Genomic DNA, 26,003 nt, shown 5'->3' on the forward strand with positions numbered 1-26,003 from the left:
AGCTACACAAGAATATCTCTTTGTCAAATGTTGGGATGCATTTTCCCATTTAATGGAATGGGAACATGTGTCCAAACCTTTGACTGGCTGTGTAGGTTTAGTTGTATTGAAATGAATCAAAATATCAGATGGTCATTTTGTGTGACACTAAGAAGTTTTCTTCATTTCTGTCCCTGTCTCCCATCAGGTCTGGACAGAGTGGGCTGGACAGTGACTTCAGTGGAGACTGAGGAGCAGCTCTTGAATGGGGGAAATGAAAACATCACCGACAGACCACAAGGAGCAACAGAACCTCCAACAGGATCCAGTTCCAGCTCTCAGAGCGTATACATCATCCAGCCTATCAGCAGAGATCAAATGGATCAGCTGAGTGTGGCGCAGGCTGGTCACAGGGACGACCTGGCCCTGCTGCAGCACGTGGGCCCCGACGTGGTGGACGGAGAGAGGCCTCGGTCTGTGGCTGTTCCAGGGTTGACCACTGCCAGTAACCCTCAACAAGAGCTGCCCAGTCCGGTTATGTCCATTTCCCCTCAGGCTGCGTACCTGTCCAAAATTATCCCCAATGCTGTTATGCCACCCTCCATAGATGTAGTGGAAATTAGCCGCGGGCGGAGCCGCAACAGTGTTCGCACTGTAAGCAAAAGCAGCTTGCTGATAGCTAGCCCAGTATCTTCCCGTGCCTCCTCCAGAGCTTCTTCCACCAAGGCTTCAACCCTCAACTCCGCCTCTGTCCAGAATACCCCAAATGTGTCCGATAGTTCTGGCTGGAGCAACTCTGACTCCTCAGAAACCTTGGTATCAAACTCCTCAACCATCTCCAGCAGCAGTACCCCCAAACTGAAATCAAAGAACGGAAATGCAGATGCATCTGCTAAAGAGGATGGAGTCAGTGTCCGTTCCTGTCACAGCAAAGTCTCTGCCAATGGTCAACTCATCGTTAATGAAGATGAGACCAAGAAACAAGGGGCCTTTGCACGCAGTCTGTCCGTCATGAAACCAAAGAAAGCTCCTCCTCCTCCAAACCGCTCATTTTCCCTTCACAATAAGATGAAGCGGCGGTCACGTGACCTGGCAGAGGTCAGGGTCATTTCAGACGGAGGTCATCACCACAGCATCTCAGCCTCAGGTGTAGAAAGTGAGCACTGCAAACCGGGGTCCTCTCCTAGCAGCCCTGGCTACCATGCTGATACTAGCTCTCTAGAAGACTCTGTAGATTCTCCATCGGTCAGTCCTGTCAAATCCCAGCTGCAGCCTCCACAGGTGGAGGACTCAGTTACCAAAGATGGTTCACCTGAAAAGCAAAAATATCTTCAGGAGAATAAGCTAAACAAAGTAATTTCCCCTTCAAGTGGCTACTCAAGCCAAGATGGTACACCTGCACAGCATTCCAAACACAGCTCTTCTCCGAGGTTCAAGAAGGGCATCTTGGCAAAACTTCAGAAATTGTTTCCCGGGTCCTCTCCAACAGGTTCACCTCCATCCCCACTGGTATCACCAGGGACCTCTACAAATATAAAAGTCACTGAGCATCTCATGTCTCAGTCTAACTCTTCAGTTGACACAGTGAGTGTGAGCCCCTCAGTAAGGGCCTTGAGAGAACTTCTCAACATCCCACCACCACCCAAAATCCATGCACCACCACCACCTCCACCAGAGGTGTGGGCTCACAACAAGCGTACCTTTGAGTTGCTGCTGGGACCTCCGGCTCCAGATATCACTTACACGGTCATCAAGAAGAATCCAAAGGACAGGAGACAGCAGAGGCACATTCCTGTAGCATCAACGGAGGGTTCTCTGAAGACCTTGATAGAAGAGAGAAATCACAAAGTTTTCACAGCAGAGTCCACTAATGGATCCCTACATGTTCTTGGTGTAAAGAAAGTTCAAGCAAGTGAGATTTTGAATGTACAGAGTGGTAAAGAAAACCATGAAAGACTGGCTCACATGGAGCAGAGCGTAGATCTGAAAGGAAACAGCAAAGTGACAGAAATGACCGGCAAGATGAAAGTGAGTGAAATGTTAAGTGGAATTTTGATGAAAGCTGCAGAGAAGCGACATGAAAAACCTGGGGCAGTGAAAACAGAAGCCAAGACACACGTGGATCCAGTATCTGCCATTTCATTAGTGAACATTTCTCCATCTGTTACTCCTTCTCCATCACACCATCCTCCCCATCCACCCACCAAACAGACCACATATGTAGGCGTGACACAAGGGGCAAACCAAGTTCCCACATCCCCTGATGCTTCCTGGCCCCTCCCACCCCCACCAATGGCACAAACATCTTGGACCATTGTCAGTGGGAAAGATGAGACGGACTTACCCCTTCCACCTCCCCCAATATTTAGTGTGGAGACGTTTGTGTTACAATCAGAGACGTCCACCTGCGGTCCAGTGGGTTTGCAGGACTCTTCTACGGCCATGTCGGTGACGCCAGTGGTAGAGACCAGTCAAGACAAATGTGCTGTTTCTTCTTCGTCAGAGAAGGTGGACGATGCTGTGCAAATAACCCCGACTACACCCCTGAACATCCCCCCACCTCCACCTTATGCTGCACCCCCTCCACCCAGCGCAGCGCCCCATCCACCTTCTCAGTCAGCTCCCCTTCCTTTGATCGTACGTCCGTGCATTAACAGTGTCCCTCCTCCTCCTCCTCCTCCTCATCTTCCTCCTGAAAAAGTCTGTTTTTCAGCATTCAAGGAGGTCTCTCCTTCACCACCAAAAGATCTCTCTCCCCTGCCACCAACAGAGACCTTCCCTCCGCCACCTAAAGAGTTCTCGCCGTCTTCTCCTAAGGAGGTCTCTCTTCCACTGCTGACAGAGATATTTCCTCTGCCACCTAAAGAGTTTAGTCTTTTGCCACTAAAACATCTCTCTCCTCTGCCACCTCAGGAGGCATCCCCAATGCCCATTAAAGAGGTATTTCCACCAGTGCAAGATGTTTCCTCACATCTGATGAAAGAGAGCGGCCCTTTTCCACTTGTAGAGGTCACCACTCTGCCTCCAGTTCAAGAGGTTACTCCTCCCTCCTGTCCACCTTCTGAAAAGGCAGTACCCGTAGTGGTTGGAATACTCTCTCCACCACACGAACCTGCACCACCACTACAATCAGAAACTCGTTGTTCAGACCAGAATGGTGAAGACATCCCAGTCAAATCTGAAACTGTCCCTTTTCCATCCAACAGTGTAATTTATCCACACAAGAGTGTTCCACCACCACTTCCCTTAGAACGTCTCCCCCAGTCTTTGGCCTTGAATACTGATAGTCCAGCAACCCAGGATGCATCTCCATTACCTTCTGATGATGATCTAGATTTTGCTTCTTCTTTACCTGTATACATTCCCCCTCCTCGTACTGAGGCTACTCAAGTTTCTGCATTTCTCAACAAACAAACAAGTCCTCCTTGCACAGAAAACCAAAGCCAAGAGTCAGATTCAGTTTCCGTCCGTCAAGAGCAGCCCAGGATTACCCCTTCTCTTCTACAAATGGTGAAGTTGAGATCTAGTGGCAGTCCTGATCCAATTCAAGCACGGGACCACCCCCAGCCAGAAGTCATGATGAGGTCCCAACAGCCCAGTCATGAGATTCCATCCCAATCTTCAAGTGGTGAGGCTCCTCAGAAACCCATCAGAAGGTCTCTGATCATGACCTCATCCACCGTAGTTACATCACAGTCAACTGCTCCAACGACAGATTCTACTGTGGTCCCCCCTGAATCTTCACCCACAGTAGTCTCACCAACAAAGTTGTCACCACCTCCCGTGACTGTCATTCAGTCCATGAAGCTACAGGAGGCCATCCGCCTGAGGACTGCAGCCAGATCAAAAGACGGCCCTCCAACTCGCATCAGCCTGCATTCCCCTACGTCTCCGCTACATGCAGACGTCCTCAAGTCGCCCACTAGCACAGCTAGCTTCATCTTCTCCAAGAGCAGCAGGAAGGTTGTCATTGAGACCAAACCTTACGGAGAAGCTGCGGCTAACTTACAGAATCCGCCTGCTGTTGTTTCATCTGTAACAAAGAAACAAATTGAAGCAGAATCGCTAAAGAAAGGAGTCAAAGTGCCGCCGCCTGTTGCAAAGAAACCCGCAACGAAGGTCGAGTCGAGTGCAGGCGGAGAGCGGACTGCAGGTCAGGAAGCACCCGAGAGCAGCGGTAAGCCGATGTGGACCTCACTAGACCGTCTTGAATACATGTGACGAGCTAAAGACAGAGTTAAGATGGTTTTAGTTTTAGTTCTTATGACCTACAATTCCTTTGGACAAGAAATTAAAAGTTAAAATTTTTTTTTGGCTAAATTCATGTTTCTGAACTGTGAAAATAAACATAAAATGTACAGTTGAGCTCAAAAGTTTACATACCCTGGTGAAATTTTTTTTTTTTTTTTTTTTTTTTTGGCCCGTTTTTCAGAGAATATGAATGAAAACACATTTTTTTTCACTCATGGTTTATCTGGTTACAAAAACACCATGTTTAATATAGACGTGTTTATTTTTGTTGAATATATAAGAAACATATTAGATTTATACAGAAAAAATTGTTTTGTTCTGTTTTCCACCATCTTGGATTATTTTGTTCAATTGAACAACCAGCTGATGTCACACTGCCTGTTCACTCTGATTGGCTGTCGCCGTGGCTCAGCATTTCCATAAATAGACTTCTGGTCTATTTTGGCTCCACCTATCTGGCGGCAGAGCGAACTGCCTATTTTTTTTTTCTGTTGGGGGGGTCAGGGTGCTCGTGTCCATCCTGCTAATGATTTTTTTTTTTTTCCCCTGTCGCATCTCCTCAGATTGTACCGCGGAGCCACACGGGACAGAGAGTCATGTCAAAGGAGAGCAGACACTATCACCATGATTCTAAAGACTGAAACTGATTTGGAACAGTTCCCCTGGGATATTCCTGATAGGAACGCTGATGTTCCTGATTGGAACGCTGACATTGCTGCAGAAGGCCTTAAAGAGCGACAAACTCCATGTTTAAAACTGTTTATGAAACTCTTGCTGGTGTAACGTTCCTGGTGTGGGTCTTTATGTATAACTCCTGGCAAAAATTATGGAATCACCAGCCTCGGAGGATGTTCATTCAGTTGTTTAATTTTGTAGAAAAAAAGCAGATCACAGACATGACACAAAACTAAAGTCATTTCAAATGGCAACTTTCTGGCTTTAAGAAACACTATAAGAAATCAAGAAAAAAAGATTGTGGCAGTCAGTAACGGTTACTTTTTTAGACCAAGCAGAGGAAAAAAATACGAAATCACTCAATTCTGAGGAAAAAATTATGGAATCACCCTGTAAATTTTCATCCCCAAAACTAACAGCTGCATCATATCAGATCTGCTCGTTAGTCTGCATCTAAAAAGGAGTGATCACACCTTGGAGAGCTGTTGCACCAAGTGGACTGACATGAATCATGGCTCCAACACGAGAGATGTCAATTGAAACAAAGGAGAGGATTATCAAATTCTTAAAAGAGTAAATCATCACCCAATGTTGCAAAAGATGTTGGTTATTCACAGTCAGCTGTGTCTAAACTCTGGACCAAATACAAACAACATGGGAAGGTTGTTAAAGGCAAACATACTGGTAGACCAAGGAAGACATCAAAGCGTCAAGACAGAAAACTTAAAGCAATATGTCTCAAAAATCGAAAAATGCACAACAAAACAAGTGAGGAACGAATGGGAGGAAACTGGAGTCAACGTCTGTGACCGAACTGTAAGAAACCGCCTAAAGGAAATGGGATTTACATACAGAAAAGCTAAACAAAAGCCATTATTAACACCTAAACAGAAAAAAACAAGGTTACAATGGGCTAAGGAAAAAGCAGTCGTGGACTGTGGATGACTGGATGAAAGTCATATTCAGTGATGAATCTCGAATCTGCATTGGGCAAGGTGATGTTGCTGGAACTTTTGTTTGGTGCCGTTCCAATGAGATTTATAAAGATGACTGCCTGAAGAGAACATGTAAATTTCCACAGTCATTGATGATATGGGGCTGCATGTCAGGTAAAGGCACTGCGGAGATGGTTGTCATTACATCATCAATAAATGCACAAGTTTACGTTGATATTTTGGACAATTGAAAGGATGTTTGGGGATGATGAAATCATTTTTCAAGATAATGCATCTTGCCATAGAGCAAAAACTGCGAAAACATTCCTTGCAAAAAGACACATAGGGTCAATGTCATGGCATAGGGTCAGTGTCAATGCGCAGATCTGGTTTGGGGGATGAAAATTTACAGGGTGATTCCATAATTTTTTCCTCAGAATTGAGTGATTCCATATTTTTTTTCCTCTGCTTGGTCTAAAAAAGTAACCGTTACTGACTGCCACAATCTTTTTTCTTGATTTCTTATAGTGTTTCTTAAAGCCAGAAAGTTGCCATTTGAAATGACTTTAGTTTTGTGTCATGTCTGTGATCTGCTTTTTTTCTACAAAATTAAACAACTGAATGAACATCCTCCGAGGCCGGTGATTCCATAATTTTTGCCAGGGGTTGTATGTGACTGTTTTTTCCTCTGCCTTATCTCTCTGGTTGTAAAAGATGATGAGCGCCCTCTAATGTCTATGATGACTGCACTGCTTCTGTCCTGCTGAATGAAAACTGCTCGTTGGTGCTTTGGGACTTGGGGGTCTGTCTGTAAATAAATACAGCCACATGTATATTTATCCACTAATCACACATTTGTGCTGCAGGATTCTGATCTGTATTTTCCAACACTGGCTTTGTTGTGTTTTTTTTTTCTTTTTAAAGTATAAATTAATTTTTCCTGCCATGTTTGGGTGGTGATGTTTCAGCAGAGGGTCTCTTCAGGCACGTCTTCCTCAACTCCAACACCCAAGAAGAGTTTTATATAGCTCATAAATATATTCAAATTTAAGTTTTCTCACAAATCCCACAGTGTTGTCCAGTTTTTAAAATTATTTACTATATGAGCAGATGTGTTTTCTGTTGCCGTTGGTTGCTGATAGAAGGTCAAACTGTGGCGTTTTCCTGTGTGGAGCTCTAATATATTTCAAACTGGTTTCAGAGAATATAATAAAAGCTTAAGTAAAATGCAAAGAATAAAAATTTATGGACCGATCACCTGTATGGCATCTTGTGGTATATATGCAGAATTAAGTAAAAAATTGGGCAAATGTTATTTTTGTTTTCATTAAGAGCGAAATACCACAAATAATGGCTTGAGTAAGTACACTTAAGTACTGTACATCAAATTTGAGGTAGTTGTGTTTCAGGAGTTACAATATTCCATGCCGTGTGTGTGGCTTCGATCACAAAAAAAGGGGAGAGCTGACATTTACCATTTGGTTTATGTATTTTGGGTCAAGGATGAACGCTGCGATAACAAAGTTGATGGGACAAATATTTTTGGAGAAATTCACAATTTTAGCTAACCAATAAACAATGGGCATTGTGCTGCAATGCACCATGGGACTTTGGGGTTTTGAGGTATTAAATGTTATTGTGGATCATGTTAGTTTGACAGTGTTAGTGTTATTGATTTGTGTTTTGTCATTCAATTGGTTTAGTTAGTTTAAAGGACATGTTGCACTGAAATCATAACCATTTAGATTTAGTCTGTCAGTGACCATCTGATGATCCATCTGGATTACTTTGTGCACTTCCGTGACTGGTTTCAAAGTATACGGGATTTGCAGCAAATGGCTATGGAGACGTCCAAAAACAAAATACTCCTGAGTACTCGGGTGTTTGACAGGTGACGTAGCTACTAGAAGCGTCCCAGCGTGCGCTGAGCTGAAGCAGAGATTAATTCCAAAGTTCACATAAGTGTGATGTCGTGTTGTGACGACTCGTTTTTTAAGTGATAACTGTTCATTTTGATGCAGTCACGGTAAAAGGAGCAGCTGTGAGATGGTTTTGTGCACCTGCACGACCACGAGTCAGAAACGCAGCCTGTGAAAAACCCTAATAAGTGTTGTATATAATCTAATAAATATACATCTGTCATCAAGGAGACGTTCCACGTCCATTAAGCATCAATAAACAACTGACGTGGATTAAAACAGCATTTTAACCCGCATGTCTGACAGTTTTATGACATTTGAGAGTCTACAAGCTTAATACTGATTATATAGTTTTCAAATTCAACCAGAAGTCCATCTAAATTGGGGGTTAAAACAACTGCTGCGCACACAGACATAGACATTCTCAAAGTAAAAAAAAGTACTTTAATTGAAAGCTCCATTGAAAAGAACACAAAGCAAAAGATTTTTATAAAATCTTTAAAGAGTGTAAAGAGTTCCAAATTAGTCCACAACAGAAAGAAGCCCTCACGCATGCGTCACACACGCGAGATTGTGATTGCCGGCCATGGGACAGTCCACTCATCCTCACTCGGATCTACAGCCAGAGATCATTTTCAAATTCCACTCAGCCAGAGAATAATGTCCAGGTCCACTCGCTCCCAGGTCCTGATCATAATGTCCGGTCACAGCTCTGCCTTCAACTCAAACTCTGTCAGGTTTGTGTCACATTAGAGTCCATTATCTCCTGAAAATAGCATCTTCTGAGTTTTTCCCAATATCAGACATACATCTGCGTGTCCAGACACGTCTGTGATCACAGCAGCAGTAAACCAGCATCCTGTGACACAAACAGCAGCATCACGACACTAAAGTTCCAAAATCCAACAGACTGAAAAAGTTAAGAGTTTCGGGGTGAAGTGTGTCGTCTCCTCGGTAAATCTGAGCCACTGCTTTCAAAGAAAGCTTTGTTATCGGACAGAACCTCATTTGTTTCGCTCCGTCTCTGTCTGGGATGTTTCTGTTTTGCTATTTACTACGTCACACGCAGAGAAATAGATATTTGCCGAGTGAGATGTTTTCTGGAAATGCACCTGTTACCTCGCTTCGAGAGAGGAATAAAAACATCAGAAACCACTAATTATGAACGCGTGTGCAGAGACTTACGATCATGAGTACTTGATTTGTTGCTAACTGGGACGTTAAAAAGCATGCGACGTTCAAGTTTCATGTTGCTCTTACCATGAGTGAGATGTTTAGTGGTTTTAATGCCTTCAGCCACTGTCTTTTTTTGTCAAATTAAAAGCACGTGCTTACAGCAGCTGTGCGTGCGTGCAACTTCGAATATGGAGAAACTGAGGAGAGCTGACATTTGATGTTTGGTACGTTTATGTGTTTTGAGTAAAGGATGAACGCTGCCAAAACAACATTGATAGGACTAATATTTTGGACACACTATGGATATTGGCTAACAACACTGAACAATGGACGTTGCTAGCTATGTTATGGACTCACACCATTCTAGCAGAGGGCGGTAAGTCAGGGTGCGTGTGGTAATTTTACTTAGTAAGTTCAATGTAAGTACATAATGTAATTGTAAATACATGACAAATACATGGATGACGCAAGCGAGTGAAAACACTTATTTCCATTGTGGTCCATTTAAAAATCAAAGACTAAATAGAAGTAAAAATAAAATAATGGCGTATACCTAAATAATTTATGAATACATAAAGACAGTAAATTAACATTAAAAAAATTACATAATTAACAGGAAATAAGGTTGAGTTCTTCTAAAAATTCCTGAGATCTAAGTTCTAAGAACATTCTGGACTCACACCATTCCACCTGATGGTCGTTGGGCTTGAGACCAGAGGATCCTTGGTTCAAATCCCAGCCTGACTGGAAAAATCACTAAGAGCCCTTGGGCAAGGTCCTTAATCCCCTAATTGCTCCTGGTGTGTAGTGAGCGCCTTGTATGGCAGCACCCTGACATTGAGGTGAATGTGAGGCATTATTGTAAAGCGCTTTGAACATCTGACGCAGATGGAAAAGCGCTATATAAATGCAGTCCATTTACCATTTCGACTACTCGTGCATCACCTGACAGACTGTTGATTTTCAGCCTCATCAGCTCTTTGTGACATCATAAGGAAAGTGTTAAATGGACTTTGATCATCTTAATCACAAACAAATCAACTCTTAATGTCATCCAACACAGTCTTTAGCCTCCTCTACTGGTCTGTGGAGGTACTGAGTTTAGTTCCAATATTTCTTTAAATAACAACAGAAACATGAGTGCATTTCAGTATCTTTATTATTAATTAAAGTGATCAGAAAAGCACTTTAAGTACTGGTTATGTAAAGCAGTACTACCTCCATGTGAAGTACCATGTCACCTCCTCACCATCAGCTGTTCCTACATTTGACCCACCATCACCATCAGAGGCCTTCTCCACCCCTTCACGTCTGTGCTTCCCATTTCCTTCAGAATAAAGCACTGTCACACCTTCACCTTCATCCTGGTTCTGATGATCCATACGCTTTACCTCAGAACCTTCTGCTGAATCATCTTCATATCCTGATCCATCTTCTCTAAACTCATTTAAACCCTCCAACAGTCCGTCCCTGAAGCTGAATCCATCTAACTCTGGTTCTGGCTTTAATCCAGGAGCTACGCCATCTTCTTCATGCTGCTCCTCTTCCTCTTCCTTCACTCCGTCCCACAGGATCTCCTGCTTCAGAAGATCATCAGCCGTCACTGCTATTTTTACTGTGTTCAGCTGATCTGAGATCAGCAACGAGCCACTGCTGGCAGAACCTTCAAGTCAGTAAATCAGACTTTTAGACAACATCCTCAATGCATATGAGGATCACTCAAAATCTATAAATGGACCAATTTTGATGAAACACTTGGAACAAGAGGCATCAAACTTTAAACCTGTCAATAAGGACATGATTGCGTCTGTGTAGAATGCCACAATTCTGACTCATACCACCGAAGTTGACAAGAACTTCGACTGACCTTCCATCATGGCCCGTCGAGGTTTAGACGTCACACACTTTGAACTGCAGCATTCACACACGGAGTCGTCACCAGAGAGCGCCGTCCACCTGAGTCCAGAAATATAAATACGACGTTAACATGCGCCAGTCACAGCATGATTCATTCACAGCCTGCAGTCTCACCTGTTCTCCCTGAAGGTGCACGATTTCTGAGCAGGACTCGGATCTTCTGATGTCACAAATAACTTGCAGTGAACACCGACCTAAATGTAAATAAAGACACTGCTATGAGTGAGTGAATGCAGAAAATGCCCAACTCAAAGTACTGTACAACTCCAGTCAGGCGACCTTGTGTACTAAGTTTGACCTTGATACAAGATGTCATTACTGAGATATTTCATACAAATCGACCCCACAAACAAGGTGCAGCCGAGGAGTTCTTGGGCCTGCAGTGCAGTTGGTGATGCAAGTAAAAAGCCAAGTGTTAAGGTGGTGATGCACCAAAAAATATGCTCAGCTGTGCAGATTTATAAGAAATTGTTAACTTCCTTTAGCATTAGCAGTTGCAATCAGGCAAGAATGGTTAGCATGTCCCACTAATCATGGTTGATGCTAACAGCAGTAATGCTGTGTGTGATGTACCTCTTACGGTTCACCCAGAAAGTATTCACAGCGTTTCACGTTTTCCACATTTTGTTGTTACAGCCTTATTCCAAAATGTATTTTTCCCCTCAACATTTGACACACAACACCCCATAATGACAACATGAAAAAGCTTTTTTGAAATGTTTACAAATGTATAGAAAAAAAAAATGAACTCACATGTCCATAAGTATTCACAGTCTTTCCTCAATATTTTGTTGATGCACCTTTGGCAGCAAGCCTCAAGTCTTCTTGAATATGATGCCACAAGCTTGTGCACCTATCTTTGGGTAGTTGGGTCCATTCCTCTTTGCAGCACCTCTCAAGCTCCATCAGGTTGGATGGGGAGCGTCGGTGCACAGACATTTTCAGATCTCTCCAGAGATGTTCAGTCAGATTCAGGTCTGGGCCACTCAAGGACATTCACAGAGTTGTCCTGAAGCCACTCCTTTGATATCTTGGCTGTGTGCTTAGGGTCAATGTCCTGCTGAAAGATGAACCGTCACCCCAGTCTGAGGTCAAGAGCGCTCTGGAGCAGGTTTTCATCCAGGATGTCTCTGTACATTTCTGCATTCGTCTTTCCCTCAATCCCGAGTAGTCTTATTTTACTAAGGAGTGGCTGCCGTCTGGACACTCTACCATACAGGTCTGATTGGTGGATTGCTGCAAAGATGGTTGTCCTTCTGGAAGGTTCTTCTCTCTCCACAGAGGAATGCTGGAGCTCTGACAGAGTGACCACCGGGGTTTTGGTCACCTCCCTGACTAAGGTCCTTCTCCCCCAATGGCTCAGTTTAGACAGGCGGACAGCTCTAGGAAGAGTCCTGGTGGATCTGAACTTCTTCCATTTACAGATGATGGAGGCCACTGTGCTCATTGGGACCTTCAATGCAGCAGAAATGCTAATGTACCCTTCCCAGATTTGTCTCAGAGGTCTACAGACAACTGTTTTGACTTCATGCTTGGTTTGTGCTCTGACTGTCAACTGTGGGACCTTATATGTAGACAGGTGTGTGTCTTTCCAAATCATGTCCAATCAACTGAATGTACCCCAGGTGGACTCCAATTAAGCCGTAGAAACATCTCAAGGGTGATCAGTGGAAACAGGAGGCACCTGAGCTCAACTTAGAGCTTCATGGCAAAGGTTGTGAATACTTGCATACATGTGATTTCTTTTCTTAAAAAAAATAATATATATATATATATATATTTGCACATGTACAGTGCGAGTGGTTGGATGCTTGTAGCTCTTCAGCAGCCAGACCAGAATAATATCAAACAGGTTTGATTTTCATTCGACCATACGATCAGGAGGTGGTCGTGAGATGTTGAACGCAGCTTGTTACTCCATGTACACAATGCAGGACGTGCGATTAACCTGAAACTCGGTCCAAAAAATTCTCGCACGAATGAAAAATCATCTGAAAAAGGGCCAAAACTCGCACAGTGTAAAGTCAACATTTGTGTGTCAAGACAATATTGAGTACACGTTTTACAACATCATAAATCATGCGCACGGCACTAATAAAACGTGCGCACATTCTCTCCACATGCAACATTTTGCGATACTTCCAGGGCTCCGTAAAAATGCCTGTTTTCACAAATAAAAAATGGAATATTTTACAAAAGCACATTTATCTGTAAACACCAACACATGACACACGTCACATTAACGTGTTGGTTTACATAATGAATGACTGAACCAATCAGTGTTTAGCAGAGGCACTTTTACCCAGAATCCTTTGCGATCTGTCTGTGTTTGTTACAAAACCTCAGAATTAGTGCATTATTCAACATTAAAAGATATATGTTATATTTTAACTTTGTACAAATGACAGAATTGACATTAAAGGAGTTATTCTATCAGTATTCACACAAAACCATTAGTCAGTATGACTTTATTTTTCAAGACCTCCGCCTGACCAGAGCATTGTGATTGGTAGAGAGCTGGCTTTGTGGCTGCTCTCAGGGTGCTTCTGTGCTGTGGCCGTATAGCTTCCAGTAGGGGCAGCATGTTCAAACATAGAAGTGCTGGCTCATTGTTTGGTCTTTGGTCGCTTTTGAGTCTTCCAAAAGCGATCGTGGTGTTAAAACTCAAATTCAGCTGGTTAGTAGTTGCAAATGTACCAAAGACAATACTGGAATTTATTGGTTATCTGTAACTTCCGATACATTTTTGGGTGGTTTATCGGTTTATCTTTATCAAAGATAACTTTTCAGTTATCTGATTATCTGTTATCTAAGTTAATTTTTTGGTTATCTGTGCCCACCACTGAGCACGGGTAACTAAAACATATACCTTGGTATTTATAAAGCAATTTACTATATATTTTTCATTTCGATGACATTTTGTGGAGCTCCTCCAACTTTTACCCCAGCTCCCCCTCAGCCCCCCCAACAAAAATTTCCTGGCGCCGCCACTGAAAGGTGGTAAAAATGAAGTGCTGTGAATACTTTCTGGATGTACGGTAAATAGGGATTATGAGCTCCAAATGATGTCATTTTTGACGATGCATTCAATGAACAATGTGAAAAAAAGTAACTCACAGTCAGTTTTGAGTTGCTTTTTTTTGGAACAAAAAAGACTGAAAACATAGCGAAAACATAAAGATAGTGTTTAAATCAGTATTTGGTCAAACTCACAAAAGGAAAATTATTTTGGATCATGCACAAAAAACATGCTAATTTAGGGTCTGCTCCTTTCTCTGCCCCTGAGCAAGGCAGCGTCTCTTCATCTGGATTTGGTCTCTGGGTGCCAGACTGTGGCTAAACACTGCCCCTAGTGGTTGGATTGTGTCTAACTGTAATTAGGATGGTTAAATGCAGAGGACAAAGGTCACTGTATGTGTATATCTTCTTCATGTTTTCTGCTCACCAACACAGTTTGGGGAATGTTAAACGTGAAAGTCTGGATTGAGGAACATTTCCAGAGTTACTGAGTCGGAGCTCTGACTTCTTGGTGAGTCCCCCCCCCCCCCCCCGACCTTAAAAAAAAAAAAAAAAAAAAATCATAGTTTGAGAGCTAAAAGTCTGAGTTTCCAGTGATTAAACCGTTGACTAAACCATAAATAAATATGCTCGTGGTAACTGTGATTAAATGTATTATGTCACCATCATCTGTGGCATGAAGACACCACATGTGGAAATCTCATTAATCCTGAGACTGTATTCCTGTCTGGAATAAAGTCTCACCAGTGGAGACATAAAAAAGGTGATTTAAGTCAGTTTATGTTTGTTTCACACTTTAACAAGAACCAAAACCACAAACATTCCTCACCTCATTTTCTGGGTCTGCGACAAACTGGAAGGCTCGTACGGAGAATCGTACGATGTTGTCTGTCCGAGAAACAAACCAAGAAGCTCCTGGGACGTTCTTACTGTCCAACATGCAGCTGTGGACGACAAACGGCGATCACTTAGGACACAAAGATAAAACTGTCAAATTTTAAATATTTGATGACAGACCCAAAGTTGTCGATGATTGTGTACTTCAGGGACGAGTCGGGGCTGTCGGACGGGCTAGCATAGCAGCTCTTGACATACAGTCGCCCTCTGGTGGGGATATGTGGAACAGAGGCTTGGAAATTAACAGTCTGTCCCAGCTGGTACACGTGGAACTGGACCGGTCCGCTCCATGAATCTGAGACAGTTTATCATGAGGTATCACACGAACCACAGCCACCTTTACCTGAAGTGGTTTTTCACGCTCACCGTCCATCAGCTCCAGGCGGAAGTCGTTGAGATGCTCTTTCAGTCGTTTATGTAGAGCGGCAGTTGTCCAGGTGGGCTTCACAGCCAGCTGGTGCACGTGATGATTACTGAGCAGAGTGAAAACATGGAACAGTTACTTCAGAGGTGTTTCTTTAAAGCTACAGTATGTAGGATTTAGTGACATCTAGTGGTGAGTGTGACAACAGCTACTAATTTCACAGCAACAAATCATAAAATAAGTCTGTAGGTCAACAGCATAGAAGATTCCCTAAGATTCCAGAAACCAATTTAATCACTTGTAAGTTTGGGATGACTTTTTGAACCCGTGGTAGAATTTACAGGTTAACTCAAGAGCCAGTGCCTTCTCACATTTTAGAATAACAACAAATTACAGTTGTATGTAAAAGTTTGGGCCCCCTGATAATTTCCATGATTTTTCTTTATAAATCATTGGTTGTTTGGATCAGAAATTTCAGCTAAATATATCATATAGCAGACAAACACACCGATATTTTGAGAAGTGAAATGAAGTTTATAGGATTTACAGAAAGTGTACAATAATTATTTAAACAAAATTAGACAGGTGCATAAATTTTGGCACCCCAACAGAAAAAATACATCAATATTTAGCAGATCCTGCTTTTGCAGAAATAACAGCCTCGAAACACTTCCTATAGCTTCCAGTGAGAGTCTGGATTCTGGTTGAAGGTATTTTGGACCATTCTTCTTTACAAAACATCTCAGGTTTGTTGGTTTCCGAGCATGGACAGCCCGCTTAAAATCACACCACAGATTTTCAATAATATTCAGGTCTGGGGACTGAGATGGCCATTCCAGAACATTGTACTTGTTCCTCTGCATGAATGTCTTCGTAGATTTTGAGCAGTGTTTAGGGTCATTGTCTTGTTGAAAGATCCAGCCCCGGAACAACTTCAACTTTGTCACTGATTCATGAACATTGTTCTCAAGAATCTGCTGATATTGACTGCAATCCATGTGACCCTCAACTTTAACAAGATTCCCAGTACCTGCACTGGCCACACAGCCCCACAGCATGATGGAACCACCTCCAAATTTTACTGGAGGCAGCAAGTGTTTTTCTTGGAATGCTGGGTTCTTTTTCAGCCATGCATACTGCCCCTTGTTATGTCCAAATAAATCAAATCAATTTTATTTATATATTGCCAAATCACAACAAACAGTCGCCCCAACTCAATTTTAGTTTCATCAGTCCACAGCATCTTATTCCAAAATGAAGCTGGCTTGTCCAAATGTGATTTAGCATACCTTAAGCAACTCTGTTTGTGGCGTGTACACAGAAAAGGCTTCCTCTGCATTACACCATCATACAGTATCTCTTTGTGCAAAGTGTGCTGTACAGTTGAACGATGCACAGAGACACTATCTGCAGCAAGATCATGTTGTAGGTCTTTGGAGCAGGTCTGTGGGTTGACTATCACTGTTCTCATCATCCTTCGCTTCAGCTTATCTGAGATTTTTCTTGGCCTTCCACTTTGGGCCTTAACTAGTACTGTGCCTGTGGTCTTCCATTTCCTCATTATGTTCCTCCCAGTGGAAACTGACAGCTGAAATCTCTGAGATAGCTTTTTGTATCCTTCCCCTAAACCATGATGCTGAACAATCTCAGTTTTCAGGTCATTTGAGAGTTGTTTAGAGGCTCCCATGTTGCCACTCATTAGAAGAGATGCAAAGAGGGGAAACATTTGCAAATGGCCACTTTAAATACCCTTTCTCATGATTGGATTCACCTGTGTAAGGAGGTTAAGGGTCAATGAGCTTACCAAACCAATTTTGTGTTCCAATAATTAGTGCTAAATGTATTCAAATCAATCATGGGTGCAATTTGGTGGGGGATAGGGGGGGACATGCCCCCCCACCTTTTCAACCAGGGGGGACAGAATATGGTATGTCCCCCACACCTTCTGACATATGTGTGTACTTGAAACATGCTATGTCAATCTTATGTGCAAACCATGTCAGAATAGTATCTTTGTTTCTGCAAGTTTGTATTTTTAGCAGCATTGACTTGTTTACAACACCTTTTTCTTGTTTGTCACATTCAGAATTTTCTGGGACTGTATTTGCCCAGATTTGAAACCAAATCAGAAAAGCTATCTGGGACCTCAGAAAGCCCATCTGCAATTATTGCTTGATCTCCAAAATCAGTCTATGCAAGTGAAATTATGTTCAGTATGAGTGTTGTCATTAGTGCCACTTCGAAAATTAAATTCATGGTAAGTAATTAATCCTAAACTTATGATCTGTTGTTTTTCAAACTTGTGCAAAAACAAATCTTGAAAAAAAAAATACAGTATGCGATAGTTAACAATTATTAAGAGCCTGTTCTTTCATATTTATGAATACATTTTTCCACATTGCGGTTGTTTTTTTAAATGAAAACTCAACCTAGCATTCTTTTTGAGTTCTACACATGTGGTGATACCTTACTGACACCAGGATATTAATAAAATCAATGCTGGCTATTCTCAGAATAAAGTACTTATATCCACAGTTTCAAATTGCATAAGTCAAATGGTGTCCACTTTATGGTCTTCTCAAAACATTAAAATTACTGTTCTGGATGCTCAGAATGCATCTGAGCTTATCTAGAAACCGTTGGCTTCTGGGGGCTTAAAGCAGCCCCCAGACCCCTGGCCTATGGGCTTCAGCCCTGCGGGCCTCGCACTTTGTCTCCCCCAATTTCTAGTTCTAAATTGCACCCTTGAAATCAATAAAATGACAAGGGTGCCCAAATTTATGTACCTGCCCAATTTTGTTTAAATAATTATTGCACACTTTTTGTAAATCCTATAGACTTCATTTCACTTCTCAAATATCAGTGTGTTTGTCTGCTATATGATATATTTAACTGAAATTTCTGATCCAGACAACCAATGATTTATAAAGGAAAATCATGAAAATTATCAGGGGTGCCCAAACTTTTGCATACAACTGTATATCAAATTAAACATAATGATGCCAGGCGGGCCCATTGTGAAGCATATTTGTGCCAAGAAACCCATGAAAATAATAACTTCATAGAACTTCACTAGCTTCATAGAAATAATTTTCAGAAAGAATAACATCAGACCCAGTAACATCCTTGAGGTACTCCAAACATAATTTTACTTTGTGAGACGACATCAGAAGTGTATACCAAAGATCAGCAATTTTCACATTGGAAGATAAAAAAAACAAACAAACAAATTAATTTAAAAAATTGAAAAGTTAACTCTAACCTTGGAAAGCGGCATGTAATGTCCACATGGATCCGATGTCCTCTGCTGAAGAACCGCTTGGGTAAGGGATCATAGTGAAGCTTAAATTTGTAGATCAGATAACCAGGAATCCACTGTCAGAAAAAAGTTTCAAACATTTTTTAAACATTTCAAGAATTAAAATTGAGGATCATTTTGGGCGGAAACAAGGGACACGGGACTGCAGGGGTCATTATTACAAGAGTTTGTCAGGTTGAATCTTTGTGTAGTCTGTGTGTGTGTGTAAAATAAAGAGCCAATCACAAGTGAAAACTGACAACATAACACAGAACCAGGAAGTAAAATTAGCATGTAGCTACAGGCTAACCTTTGCATATTAAGTGTGCAGATCTAAAATATTTCAGAACTGGACCTGGACCATATCAGAATTCTGCTGCTGCACAATTCTTCGACAAACTCCTAAACCTGTGGTCAGGAAACATTGTTTGAATTTCCAAACTTTTCATGCATTCCAGGAAAATTAAATCCTACTCAATTTAAAATAAAGTAAAGTGTAAATATACTGGACAGCTGAGACGTCAAGTTCAACGCCCTTCTAGAAATGGCGATCAGTTTTGAGGCTGCAAGACATTCCGAATTTGTTCTGATTGTCATAAGTCACAGAGGTGCCAATGCACATAATTAATTTTATTGTGTAAAAATAAGCATACAAATTTGTATGTATCAACACCTGGTGGTGTTACCATAATACAAATCAGAGGAAACCATGTACCAAGGCAAACTACTCCATAACCCAAAAAAGTCTCTTACATTCAGTCTCTAGGCCTTTCAGGCTCCTGGCTCACGGCCTCTGAGGCACCATATCTTCTCATTTCAAAGAATATTTCAAAATGAACATCTTCATATCCATGTAAGATTTTGTACATTTCAATTAAATCAGCTGTAGTGTGTCTGTCTTCTAGTGTAGTTAAACAGAGTCCAGCAACTTGGTCCATATAGGACGTGTCGCAAATCAGGAACCAACTTTGTGGCTCTCCTTTGAACCGTTTCCAAAACACGGATGTCTTTCTGAAGGTTTGGTGCCCAGGCCTGTACATGATACTCCAGGTGGGACCTTACAAAATCCGTATATACAAGAAAAGATTCTTTATCGATATAAGCGAAGGCTCTTTTAATCGTGCCCAACACACTGTTAGCCTTAGCTGCCAACACAGCTGTGCTTTGAGAAGGACAGATTGCTTGAAATTAAGACGCCAGGATCTTTTTCCCTTGTAGCAAGCTCTAAAATTGTTTCTTTCATAATATAATTGTAACAGGGATTTTTCTTTCTCATATGAAGGCCTTTTTGTTTTGTGCTTAGGGTCATTGTCCTGCAGGTTCAGGTTCGGCTCAGACTCGTACATGAACCGTGTCACTAAGAACTTTAAATGACACCAAGCTTACGAACAGCAATTCATGGTACGTGTACAGGAACATATCAATATCAACGGGCTAAACAATAAATATATGATCAAATGATGTTGGTTGCATGGGTTCCAAATAGTGTTGGGCGAAATGAAGCGAGGCTCCGAAGGCTGTATCGAGCAAAAGGGGGCGTGTCAAATGAAGCCCTGCTTCGAGGCCTGTATCAAACCACGTGACTACAGCAAAACGAGGCCTCGTTTCCTGAAACCACGTGACTGCTTCGTTGAGCGAATCGATTCGCTGAAAAGGGCTCGAAAAATGCAGGAAACGTTTGGTGCTTGCCCGGTCCAGCGCGTGGAGGAGAGTGATTGACAGGTTCAATGCCTGCAACTGGGATGCAATTTTATGGATTGTTTTAAATTGATGATTATGGACTTAGCAGCCCCTCTCTCCCCAAAATAGTCTTTCATTGTTATAAATTATTATTGGAAACCACCCATTTAAAAACATGACATTAATATATGTCTCAAAACTAATAAGTCTAGGGCCTTATTTGTTTAATTCACTCAGTCATTTGTTTAATTCACTAAGTTAACGAACAATATTATTCTTGGTTTATTAATTTATTGTTTCAAGTATTTATTTGCACAATTTAAGGTCAAACATCAAATCCAGGGGGTCGTCAGAGTAAATTCATCCTGTGCATTTCTTTCTCCACTTGATGGCAGCACAGCAAACCAAGCGCTGCGTGAGGCCTCGAAACATCTTCTCGTGTGTGCGTTCTCTCTGCTGGGGGCTCCCCTACCATTCTAAGGGGGGAGCAGCACATTAGTGTTTTAGCTTTTCCTCGATCCGTGTAAGAGCTTTTGCAGTTTCTCTTAATTTGGTTGTATCTTCTTCAAAGATATCCTCCGTTGTTACTTTCGGGCATTCTTGCCTATTGACTTGCTGGCATTCCTCTAGTATATGTTTTTGAGTTTCCTCCTCAGCATTGCAGAACCTGCAGGATACATTGGCATATTTATTCCTATAGTTGCATTTTACTGCCAACATTCTTGTTCTTGCCATCATGATGCTATGTGCTTCCATCCTGTTAGGTTGTCCAGGTAGGGTTTCCTTTTTCCTACTTCCAACGTTTTTACGTTTTCAATGTAAAGTTTTACCTTTGATTTGATCTCTCCTTGTTCTTTGATATTCTTCTTTAGCTGTTCGCCTATTTTCCTTTTTATATCTCCTTTGCTTGTTTGATCCATTATCTGCAGTTTTTCCTTAATCCTGTTAACTTCCCTTTTCCATGGTTTACTATTGTTGTTGATTATTCTTTTCATTAGGTCTGATCCTACTGTATTTATCCTTTTTTGGAAGTTGATTTTGTTTTTTTGTATTATATGGTCTATATCCCAGAGCCCTGTTTCCGCATACATGATTTCTCTCGGTGTTGTTGGTAGTATTAGGAGCCGTTTTGATATATTGTCCAAGATTTGGTTCCTCATTTCCCCTCCTTTCTTGTTGTTACCACTGACTCTCCTGCATACACAATTATTCGGATTATGCATGATTCCACTAGTTGCCAGATAACTCTCATCTCTCTTCCTCTTAGGTCCGGGCTTCCTGCTATTTGTAGGATGGTTTGTAAGGCTCCTTCTGCTTTCTTTTTTGCTTCTTCTATTTGTTCGGCTTGGTTGTTGTTATTGTTGATTATTTTCCCTAGGTATTTGTAATTTACACATTTTTCCAGTTTTTTGGGTCCTATGTAGAAATTTGTATCATCTTTTGGTTTCCCTGTCGTCATAACTTTACTTTTTTCTTCCCCAAATTCTATGTGGTACCTATTTGCCAGATCATTTGTTATATTTAGCATTATTTGCATTTCCTTGGCCGTCTCTGCTATGAGGGCTATGTCATCCATCCATAGTTGGCATCCTATTTTTTTTCCCTGTACCTGTCTCTATTCCAAGGTTGCTTTTCAGGATGTCTTTGCCTATTTCGTCTATTAGTAGTGCATACATTATGACTGACAGGACTCCTCCTTGTCTAATGCTGTCTTTGATCTGTATTTGTCTTGTAAGTCCATATCTGGTCATTATTGAGGCTTTCAGGTTTTCGTTGAGCTCCTTTATTTTTAGCCATATTTTATCTCTTAGTCCATTTTTGTAGAGCGTGTACATCAGAGCATCTGCCCAGGCTTTATCATATGCTTTGGTCACATCCAGGAATGTTATGTATCTTGGTTTTTTGTTGTCAATCAGGTGGTTTAATAGTAAGATATGGTCGGCAGTTCCTATGTTTTCCTTACCACCTCCCTGTAGTTCACTAATTTGTATCAGGGGTTTTATTATATGATGTAGGATTCTTTCATAAAATTTCCCTATGTTGCTGCTGAGGGTAATTCCCCTTTCATTGGCACATTTGCCTTTTTTTCCTTTACCTTTGTATATACTTACAATGTGGCTGTTCCTCCATTCATCAGGGATTTTGTTTGTATGTGCCGTTTGACTGAACATTGTACAATATATTTTCATAGTGCCATTTGTTGCATTTATGAATATTTCGTTTGGTATGTTGTCTGGTCCCGTTGCCTTTTTCCGTTTTAGTTTCCTCTTTACCCGCAGCATCTCTTCGAGGTCTATTTTTGGTATGTTTTGCGGTCTTAGTTGGTTTGTAACTTTCTCAACCTCTGCCGATATTCTATTGGTCCATGCCTCATACTCCGGTTTACCTTCTCTTGCTCGGTATAGGTCCTCGTAGTAGTTTCCTATGTGGGATTTGATTTCTTCCTCATCAGTGATTTCTCTATTGTCCTCTGTGATGTAGTTGTATTCTGCCTGTTCCTTCTTGGCTAACTTTTTCCTCATTTTCCATATCTCATTTCTTGGGTCTCTGCTGGTAATAATTTTGTTCAGGTTCTCTTTAACTTCTTTTTTATATCTTTCATCCGTTGCCTTTCTTAATTTCCTTTGTGCCTCGTAGTAGCTCTCTAGAGCTTCCTTTTTTCCTCTTTGCCGGCCTTCTGGAAAATTTTCCTTTTCTCTCTCACTTTCTCCCGCAGGCCTTTTGTTTCTGGGTCTTTTCTTCTTTTCTGTTGGTTTATGCTTATTGTTCTCTGTCCTATTGTCTCTTTTAGGGCTTCCTTTATTACTGTTTCATATTCTTTGTATTCACTAGGTTTTTTATTTGTAATTTTTTTGGACAGTACTTTGTTGTATTCCTTCCAACCTTCTTCATTTTATAGGTTCCATCTTTTAATTCTTTTTGTTCTTCTGCTGGTCTCTGGTATTTGGATGCAAGCTGCTATCGTGTTGTGATCTGACTCCCCATGTTTACTTTTGGGTCTGAGGGTTCCTGCTTCATCAACTTCTACTCTTGTTGTTCTTTGTTCCATTTCGTCACATGCTATTATGTAGTCTATTACAGATTTTTCATCATTGTGTCTGTTCTGTCGTGTCCACAGGCCTGTTTCAGATTTGAGGTTGATTGCCTTGCAGTCTGCTTCTTTTAGTAGGTTTTTTAGGATTCTCCCATTTCTACTTTCTTTTTGTTGGTATTGTCCTGCTCTAATTTCCAGTTTTGCATTGAAGTCTCCTGCTAGTAGTACATTTCCTTCCTGCTTGTAGCATTGGATTTGTGTTCTGATTATGGCGTACTGCCTTTTCACTTCATCCTTATAGCATGTCTCTTGTGGTCTGTAGTAGCATCCTATGAAGTCTGGTTTATGTTTTGGGTTTTCTATTTTTAGCCAGAGTATTTCCATTGTGCTGTCTTCTAGGTTTTCTTGGGCTGTTGTGTGCTTTGCTATTTCATTCGTTATAGCAATTGCTATGCCTCCTCCTATTCTGTTTAGTCTTTGCTTGGAGTACCATGTGTAGTTGGGTATTATTGGTGGCTCTCCTTTTGTTTCTGTTACTATTACTATATCTGTGTTGTTAGTTTGTATTACCTCAGATAAGCTGTGTATTTTCCCTCTAATGCCGTTGATGTTTGTGTATATGATGTTTACCTTCCCTTGGTTATGCTTTTTTTTCCCCTCTTTTGTGTTTGGTTCTTTTCTCCCTTATTGTTCCTATCCAATGGTAGCGTATATTTTTGTACTTCATTATTGAATGTTACTTTTCTTTTCGTATTTCTTTCTCCAAGTCTTTTTATTATTTTTTCAGGGCTCTGGGTGTTGTCCTATTTAATTTTTTCGATGTTTATCCTGTTCGGTGTACTTTCATTTTCCTCGAAATTTCCTCATGTATCGACACGTTTGATGAGAAACCTCGAGTCTTGAATGGGGCTTCATTTGCCCATCACTAGTTCCAAATTTTAGAAAAAGCTGCATTAATAAGAAGCAATAAGGTTATTTAAATTTCTTTAACAAACACACACAAGCAGTTTGAATGTTAGCTTTGCTGTCACAATATTTGTTCATAACTGTGTTTGCATTTTATAAATTACAAAAAGAAATTATGTTAGGCAATAAATGTGTGCAGCAAGACTGTTTCTGACTGAAAAATAAAAATCTTGAACTGCAGCCTCATACTTAAGTATTAAAATATATGGGGGGGGGGCACATAATGAGAAGGTTTTGGGAAAATAGCTAAATGAGTAAAAAGTTTGTAACTCGCGGCCCGGTCTCCCCTACTGGCGGACCTCTTACCTCCCGTGTGACGTCACACTCCGTCAGCGGATACGTGAAGAGCAGCTCGCCGTGCGGTGCGACGACTCCGTTACTTTTACAGCTGCTACCTAAAACAAGCTCGTCCGAATCAGCACCCAGACCGTAGAAGTGCGGTTTGACCCGAATCACGATGTCGGACATGGAGCAGGACACCGACACGGAGTCGAAGTCCATCTTTGCTGCCGTTTGAAGCGGTAATCCTGATCTGAACCTTTGCGTCGCTTCGATTGTGTCTGCGGTGGATTTTGGAGAGTCCAGTTTGAGGATCTTCTTCCTTCCAGGAGCAGACTGATATTCATAAGAGGCGAAGACACAAAGTGCCAAAACATTCCACAAAAAGGACAAACGCCGATTTGTTTTCATGTCCACACACCGGGAGCTTCACACCTCCTGAACCGATATTTGTTTTAAAGCAGCGCTCGGTCACAGCTGCGGGTAATTAACGAAGAGGTTCATGAAGCAGGCTTCGTTTGGTTGATCGAGCGTTGTTACCCAAATAAAACATTATTTATTTGAATTTTATGTCAGCTGGTACACAAACCTAAAAGTAGCAAATTACAGGATTTCAGACAATTTCACGCTAAATTAAAATCCACTTTGACGTCATGTCAGAGCTTGAATAAATTTAAATTTCTCTTTATAATAATGTAAAAAACAGATGCTAACTGACCCATCCATTATTATTTAAAGCGGTTATACTGTGAAAAATAAAGAGGATTGTATTTTTCACTTAAATATATTGGGGGTTTTATTTTAAAAATCATATTTAAAAGCTTTTTGTGACCTGTATTTATTCAATATATTCCAATATACTATTGTAATATTAGATATTTAAATAATTTAAAGCAAATTAACGTGACTGAACATGCTGGTAAATGCAATGAAAGAAAATGGTAAATGGACTGCATTTATATAGCGCTTTTCCATCTGCATCAGAAGCTCAAAGCGCTTTACAATTATGCCTCACATTCACCCCGATGTCAGGGTGCTGCCATACAAGGAAACACTTTCACATTTTATACTGTAACTGAAAATTCACACCTGTGTGTGAGTGTGTGAGAATACTATATATTATGTACTGTATATGCATTTTTGGTCAACATTTTACAGCTGTATGCGTGGCCCCCTTTAAACAAAGCATGAAACATTGGTAGATATTTAAAATATTCATTTTTGCTTGTATTTTTATTTAGCTCCCAAAATGTTGATCTGTTACAAGTTTAGACTGTGTTGATAAATTGTTATAACCGGGTGCCAGTAGATGGAATGTGTTCTATGTATTATGTATGTATTATACTTTTTGGTTTTGCAACTGCCTTATTTTTTTTTCAAATGAAAAAAATGACATAGTTCACAAAAGCACATTTATTTGTAAGCACCAACACACGTTACATTCACTTGTGTTGGTTTTTACATAGAATGAATTAGTCAGCCAATCAGTATGAGCAGAGACTAAGTTTACACATAATCCCTTTGGGCATCTGTGTGTTAATGTTCAAATCTTAAGAATTAGTGGATTATTTTAAAATTATGAGATATGTGTTACATATCACTTTGTACATTTTAA

The 26,003-nt window shown here is 41.1% G+C and overlaps 2 protein-coding genes across 6 annotated transcripts in view; one reads left to right on the plus strand and one right to left on the minus strand.

Annotated features, from left to right (window-relative positions):
* Positions 1-5,162, plus strand: part of si:dkey-157l19.2 (uncharacterized protein KIAA1522 homolog) — a 51,124-nt gene extending 45,962 nt beyond the window's left edge. For all 5 annotated transcript variants that reach the window (XM_034195262.1, XM_034195263.1, XM_034195265.1 and 2 more), the window contains 2 exons: positions 188-4,156; positions 4,794-5,162. In XM_034195262.1, coding sequence (XP_034051153.1) covers positions 188-4,156; positions 4,794-4,858 — 4,034 coding nt within the window. In that variant the 3' untranslated portion in view covers positions 4,859-5,162. The remainder of the gene's footprint in view (positions 1-187; positions 4,157-4,793) is intronic.
* A 4,877-nt stretch (positions 5,163-10,039) lies between these two features.
* On the minus strand, positions 10,040-25,011 carry zpcx (zona pellucida protein C). The gene is made up of 8 exons (XM_034195268.1): positions 24,416-25,011; positions 18,394-18,506; positions 15,134-15,240; positions 14,888-15,062; positions 14,700-14,814; positions 10,967-11,046; positions 10,803-10,891; positions 10,040-10,598 (listed from the first exon to the last, which is right to left on the minus strand). The coding sequence occupies exons 1-8, from the start codon at positions 24,797-24,799 to the stop codon at positions 10,150-10,152; spliced, it is 1,512 nt and encodes a 503-aa protein (XP_034051159.1). The 5' UTR covers positions 24,800-25,011; the 3' UTR covers positions 10,040-10,149.
* Positions 25,012-26,003: the final 992 nt, after the last annotated feature.

The sequence above is a fragment of the Thalassophryne amazonica genome, chromosome 19, assembly GCF_902500255.1.
Source record: "Thalassophryne amazonica chromosome 19, fThaAma1.1, whole genome shotgun sequence".
Taxonomy (NCBI): domain Eukaryota; kingdom Metazoa; phylum Chordata; class Actinopteri; order Batrachoidiformes; family Batrachoididae; genus Thalassophryne; species Thalassophryne amazonica.